General features: G+C 39.3%; 1 protein-coding gene across 1 annotated transcript in view; it reads left to right on the forward strand.

The window, feature by feature from the left end:
- VSIG4 (V-set and immunoglobulin domain containing 4) overlaps positions 1-6953 on the forward strand; it is a 35000-nt gene that overhangs the window by 26946 nt on the left and 1101 nt on the right. The window contains exons 5-7 of the mRNA XM_006169137.3: positions 2030-2107; positions 4518-4622; positions 6903-6924. Of these exons, the coding sequence (XP_006169199.1) occupies positions 2030-2107; positions 4518-4622; positions 6903-6924 (205 nt within the window). The remainder of the gene's footprint in view (positions 1-2029; positions 2108-4517; positions 4623-6902; positions 6925-6953) is intronic.

A 6953-nucleotide genomic window follows, 5' to 3' on the forward strand; every position in this document is an offset into this window, starting at 1 on the left:
CCTGCATTGTTTCTGCCGAGAGATCTGATGTTAGCCTCATGGGATGACCTTTGTAATTAGCTTGACGTTTCCTTCTTGCCAACTTTAGTATCTTGTCTTTGTCTGTTGTTTTTTGCCAGTCTGGCTTTGGAGAGGATCTTCTTCATTTGTTTCTACTCGGGGTCCTATGTATTTCTTGGGTCTGGATATTTGAATGCCTTTCTAGGTTTGGAAAGTTTTCTTCCAGGATTTCATGGAATATTATCTAGGCCCTTATTATTTTCTTCCTCTTCTGGAATACCAATTATCCGGATGTTGGGGCGCTCGATGGTGTCCAGTATTCCTCGTATATTATCCTCATTTTTCATGGTTGTTTTCTCAATCTTCTTCATACTTTTTTCTAGGTCAGATGTTTTGTCTTCTACGTTAGAAATTTGATCTTCTGCCTGGTCTAACCTACTTTTAATACTTTCAAGGGAGATTTTGATTTCCTGTATTGCATTCTTCAACCCTAGAAGTCTCATCTGGTTCTTGTTTAGGGTATCTATTTCTTCTTTAAAATTATAAATGGACTTCCTCATCTCCTGGAGCTCCTTGTCTCTTTTCTCTTCCATCTCAGTTAGTTTGACCACTGCAAATATTTTGAATTCCTTATCAGACATGTCCACGACATCCATTGTATTGACTGTGGGTGATGTAGACTTAATGATTTCTCTTGGTTGAGAGGCCTTTTGTTGGTTGCTCATACTTCTTGAGACTCTGTGATTTTTCTTAGGCATCAGGTGATCTATATGTTGCTTCTTAACTTATTTAAGGTATCTCTGAGTGTTAAAAGGTGTACAGGATTAGAAATTGGATTATTTTTCTTATAGTTGCCCTACCTGTTGCTCACCAGTACTATGTACTGTTATCACTGGTGCTGGGTGACCCAAAGTCCTCCCTGTTTCTGAGGAGTGGTGAGCCTCCAACTGACCTAATAAGCAACACCTCAAGAGCAAAGAAAAAAAGGAGAAAAAAGACATTGTGTGGTGTGCAACACATGCTAAGTGCTATTCCAAACAGTAAAATTCAGAAAGTCCTAAGGAAAGTTGGGAAGGGGCAGAGGATGAGCGACGGGTCCCGGCCATAAAGGTCTGTATCTGTAGGCAGCCTGGTGTCCAGAACTGCTCACTGGCTTAAACCAGTTAGTAGGTGGGGTGGGGTGGTTGTGAATTTGTCTTAAAGTCCCAAGAAACCAACCTGAAGTCCAGAGATGAGCAGGGTTGGGGATGCGTGTTAGTCCTGGCTGTAAGGGCCTGCAGCCTCAGGCAGCCTGGTGTCTGGAATTGCTCGCTGGTTTGAACCTTGAACCAGTTAGTAGATGGGGTGGGGAGGGGGTTGCGAGTTTTTCTTAAAGTCACAAGGAACCAACCTGAAGTCCAGAGATGAGTAGGGGTGGGGATGCATTGGTTCCAGCTGTAAGGGCCTGAAGCCGCAGGCAGCCTCCTTTGTGAAAAATTCTGAGGCAAAAGGAAGAGTTAAAATGCTCCCATAATGAAGGACAGCAAAAGGCATAATGGACTCTCAGATGGTTGACAGTGGTTCAAGACCTGACCCAGTAGTTTAAAACTCACACTGTTCAAGATCCTAAGAGTAGAATGGAGAAGAAGGGATATAGCATGGTTATCCCCCCTTGGGGACAATTTCTTGCTTTCTGTCTCTCTTTCTCTCTCTGTCTCTGCAGTGAGTCCATGAACCCTATAGCAAACATTTCTCTAAAATAAAACAATCAAAAATAGAATGTTCCGTAGGAAAATCAAGATAAAAGAACACTATGACTTGTGTTCTGCTCCTAGCTTGACTTGCTATCTCCATTTTATGAGATTTCTTTCCACCTCCCACCCCCAACAATATGAAATTAAGATAGCTCAGTTCACAGTATTAGTGATTAAGGACATGGCAAAGCACTCTGGAAAGTTCAGGAGAAGGGGCCCAAACTTTGCAGCTATCCTCTACCTTACAGCTCCTGGCTGCAGGAAAGCCTTCTGACCCTAATTCCCTCTTGTCATAGCAACATTTACAGTAACCACATTCTGGGACTGGACCACTGAAGTGGATGACTACTCCGGGGAGTCCAGTGCTGAAAAAGGTAAGGACAATGTCAGGACTTATATTCTTTTTCATCTTGGCTTGGAGATTTGTGAATGAAACTTTCTACTATATGCACACATTTAGCTCTGCAAATCGTTGCCTGATACATGCTAGGCAATGTTCAATGGCCCTGAAGATGAATGAATGGTTGAGATGGAGAGGAAAAAATACATATCTAAGAATAAGCAAAGTCAAAGTAAAATTCATGAGAATGCTAGTTTTATCGTATTTTCTGTTGCCATATAAATATATCTCCCAAACACTCTGAACAAGAAGACCAAAACTGAATGACTGAAGGATATAAAAACACAGTAAATGGTTGTGAATACCAGATATAGTGTGGGAAGAGGGCAGGTGAAGGAGTACAGTCAGAGGAAGAACATTAAGGAGAAAAGGCAAAGCATTTATGGGACAAAGAAATGGGTTAATATATGTTGAAGATAACTTTATAGTTTTGTCAACTGGACTGGTGAGAAATTTACATATGTTGAAACATTCACTTTGCAAGCTAAATAACATGATTGAATGTATAAAATAAATTGAAATAAAATTTTAAAAATACATTTAAAAAAAGAATGGGGATAGGACCAGCTCTCCTAGGGAGATGGGAGGATTAGGCCAGGTAAGGATAATGGCAATACCTCATTACCTGAGCTCATAACTAGGGCTCTCTAATAAGCTTGCAGCTGAATTCTGATTTCTGCAAAGTCGCAAGGATCCCCAAATCAGGATCTGAGAGATCCAAATCCCATTTTTTTTGTGTTTCACCTGGAGTTGATATGCACTGACATAACTGCATGACTTATTAAAATACTGTAATACTTTTATATCAATTGGTAATTAACTATATGCTTTAACCCCTGAAATCCTCATTATTACCTATGTTGGCAGAACTCTCCAGATCACCCACAGTCCTTCAACAAATGTGTTAGTGTCTGTATACTGGAAAACCTCTAAGACTACAGGTTTATAAAAGGCATCTGGGGTTTTTTGTGTTTTTGTTTTTTGTTTGGTTTCAAAAGTGCATTCTTACCAGAGAAACACAGAGGGAGAGAGAGAAAGCACCTTCCAATGGGATATAGTCATGCCACAATTCCTTTTCCTCCATTTCTCCAACTTGTCAAGATTTAGAGCATGCACGCACATGTATCTAGTGTGTTTTTCAAGCTACCAGAGCTGGTATTCTAACCGTGATTAGCAATATGAGCAAAAACTTTTTCTAATCCTAATCACCTAAACAAAATAAATCTTGCACTTCTGGAGCTCAGAAGTCTAACACAGTTATCACTCAGCTAAAGTCAAGATATCAGCAGGGCTTTGTTCCTTCTGAGGTCTTTGAGGAAGAATTCATTTCCTTCTTTTTTTCCAGCTTCTAGAAGCTACCCACATTCCTTAGCTTATGGCCTTCTCTCATTGTTTTCAAAACTAGCAATATAACATCCTCAGATTTCCCTTTGACTTTGACCTTCTCTTCTGTGTCCCCCTTCCGCTTTTAAAAGGCCATTGTAATTGCAATGAACACGCTCCAATAGTTTTGGTTAATTTCCAACATCTCAATGCCAGCTAATTATCAACCTTAATTCTTTAGGCAACCTTAATTTCTCCTTACAATGTAAACCAACATATTTACAACTTCCAGAAATTTAGATGTAAACATTTTTTGAGTACCATTATTCTGTTTGTCATACTCTTATAGCAAGCAAATAACAGATACAAGACTGGAAGCCCAGTCTAATGAATTCCTTCAGCTTTTTAGACATGATAGGGGTATAAAAACTCTAGGTAGCTCAGTAAAAATATGTTTTGAGAAAGGAAATTGGGAACATGGCCAGAAAGTGAGAGGGGAAGAATCTTTGTGGCTATAAGTAACCAGCCAGAATCTCAATAAGATTGCATTTTACTGAAGCTGGGAAGTGTTTCCCTGAGAAATAAGTAGCACTTCTTTATTAGGGACAGTAGTACTTCTGTCTTGGCCCCTCATAAAGCTCAAATGTTCAAGTCAGTCAGCCATCAACCAATGGGTCTAGAAGAACTTGTTTAGACATGTCATCTCTAACCTTTACTAAGTCTTTTTCATGTACCTGGAGTTTTGTCTCTCTGTCTAGGAAAGATTAGAAGATGAAAAATTAGAAAGAAAGAAACCTGGACTGTACTTTGGACTTTCTGTTTCTGGTCTTTTTAAAAATTTTTTAGAAATAATTATTTATTTATTTTTATTCATTATTATTATTTTAATTTGATCAGAGTGAGACAAAGAGAGAGAGAAAGTGAGAAAGCAAGCCAGCTGGTCTAGGCCTCAAACTGCAGTCAGTTATATGGGAGTCTAGCACCTCAACCACCATGCCACCTACTGACCCCTCTGGTCTTATATTTAACCAGATACCACTTGATTTTGTTTTTCCTTTTAGGAAAGGGCCTGCCTATCTTTGCCATCATCCTTATCATTTCCTTGTGTTGTATGGTGGTGTTCACCATGGCTTATATCATGTTCTTCCGGAAGACATCCCAACAGGGTAAGTAATGAGTATGGCAGATGGCTTTTGTTCAGTTATTCTAACAATATATCAAAGCTTAAACACTGTATCATGCACCAGTATAGGCACTTCAAGGAACTCTAAGTGTAATTTGAGAGTGAGGGTAGAAGATAGAGGGAGACAAAACATTCAAGCTAATAATGACATAAAAATTATGAAAGTAAATTCACAATTTTTTGTATGCCTGTGTGAAAAGCCAAGTACATCCATCCTTTTAATGAGTTAACTGCATAAGGATGCAATAGAAGGAGAAGTCGTAGTCCCTGACCTCAAGTTGCTTATAATTTATTTGAGAGATTCAAAGTAGAAGCATGGTGTATATCAATATATAGCAATAAGGACTATGGACCCAAAACCTAGAGGAGACAAGCAATGCTAAAGAGATCCAGAGGAGAGTAAATTAGGGCTGGGCTATTAATCAAAGGCTTTCAGAAAAAGGTGGAACTTAGATCAGGTCTTAGAGGATGAAAACTATGAGTAAGAGAAGAATGTTATAAGAAGAAGAAACTATATGAAAAAAAAACCTAAAAGAATTCAAAATTGGTTCACCAATAAAGGAAATTTATATAGATAAGCAATGTGAATAAAAGGGAAAATAAAAGTTATTTTCTGGTTATAGAAGGCCTTGAATACTAGGCTAATGAATTTGGACTATTCCTCACTATGTCTTGCAAGATGCACTAAAAGTAACAAAATGTTTTGTGCAGAGAAGTGACATGACAAAGGCACATTTGTTGGAGCCATTTAACAATTATGAAACAACAGAAGAGACCACAGAATTGAGATGTTTGCTGCTAAGAAAAAACTAGCTATATGTCAATGCCCATTGCACCAGTCATTTTGCCTAGCATTGACTTGTTTCTCTTTCTCTAACATCTATTCCAATAGCTTAGTTTCCACCATGGATCTGTCTAACAAAAGAGAATCAACCTTTGACTATCTCCTTCTCCGGGGTCTCGAGTATAAGCTTAGCCTTGATCAATTAGCATGGCTATGACCCATGAGGCTAAATTTAGAAGTGGAGCTAACTCAAATGGCCACTACCCCCAGATATTAAAAGGAAGACATTCATTATAATCTTGATGAGGCTAGGTAGAAATAGAAATCACGTTATATTGTTTCCCTCTCAAAAACTTTCCATGGTTCCTCATGGCCTAGGGGATAGTAGCCAAATTATAGTATTTCATTTAGACCCCTCTCCAATGTGGCTCTAGCTTATATTCTCAACCCCTACCGCTCTCTTATACTTATTCTTATTCCCAGTCACTGTAATCAAACAAGCAAATAGGCCTTACATGTCAAACTTTTATGCTTTTTCCTTGCCTGGGTTGCCTTCCCAGATTTTCTGTTTTCTATCTCTCCTTAATGGAAACATCCTCAGAACACCAATTCAATTTAACATGTGGTTTCTGAGTGTTTACTCCATGCCATGAGTGGGGCATATAAAGATTGAAAAGACACAACCCTTGCACTACAGGAGCTCTTGGTCTAGTTGGAAGGTTTGACAAAGAAATAAAGGGCTCTACCACAAGGCAGAAGACCTGTGTCTTGCCCTGTTTACTTTGCTTCAATATAACATATGCATTTTCAGTTACATCCCTGAAAGATTATAAGCAGTTAGAGGGCAGTACAAAGAGACAGCTACTTTTTTTTTTTTTTTTTTTTTTTTTTCAGCAAACTAAGCCCTTGCACTTGTATGGAATATAGGATACTTCTCCTCCACTGACACTAGAGAGCAATGGTGAACCATTCCAGGGCCTTTCCTGAGAATAGGGTGGGGCAGAGTGCATTTTGGAGAGGCTTGGGCCATTGTTCCTGGCATCAGACCAATGTGGCCTCTTTTTCCTGGTCTCTGGACTAGCTGTCAAATTATCCTCAAGGACTCTGGGAATATTTGGTAGGATTTTTGGGTAGAGAGTGGGTTCAATTCCAGTACCCTTCCTCCACTCATACCAAGCAACCACTCCAGTACAATATGCTGAGTCAAAGATATCAAAGAAGACAGTGACCAGGTGTGCTTCCTCTTACTTTCCCTGATAAATCTGAATCCCTGTATTTCAGTTCATCTTCCTAACCAATACCTCCCAGCTGTTAGAAAACTGAGACATATTGGAATCCTCCCTCAATGCTACCATATTAAAATGAAAAGCCATGCTCTCTGACACCCTCCTTCATTTTTTGACTGGTACCCAGTGTCTATGCTTGGCCCTTGTCCACTCCCCATGGAAATTTCTAACCAGATTCCTCCTTTTTTTCTAGAGCGTGTCTATGAAGTGGCCAGGGAAGCTAGCCCTTGATCTTCTCTCTTTT

This window comes from Tupaia chinensis, unplaced genomic scaffold (genome assembly GCF_000334495.1).
Source record: "Tupaia chinensis unplaced genomic scaffold, TupChi_1.0 Scaffold146784_1, whole genome shotgun sequence".
NCBI classification, from domain to species: Eukaryota; Metazoa; Chordata; class Mammalia; order Scandentia; family Tupaiidae; genus Tupaia; species Tupaia belangeri.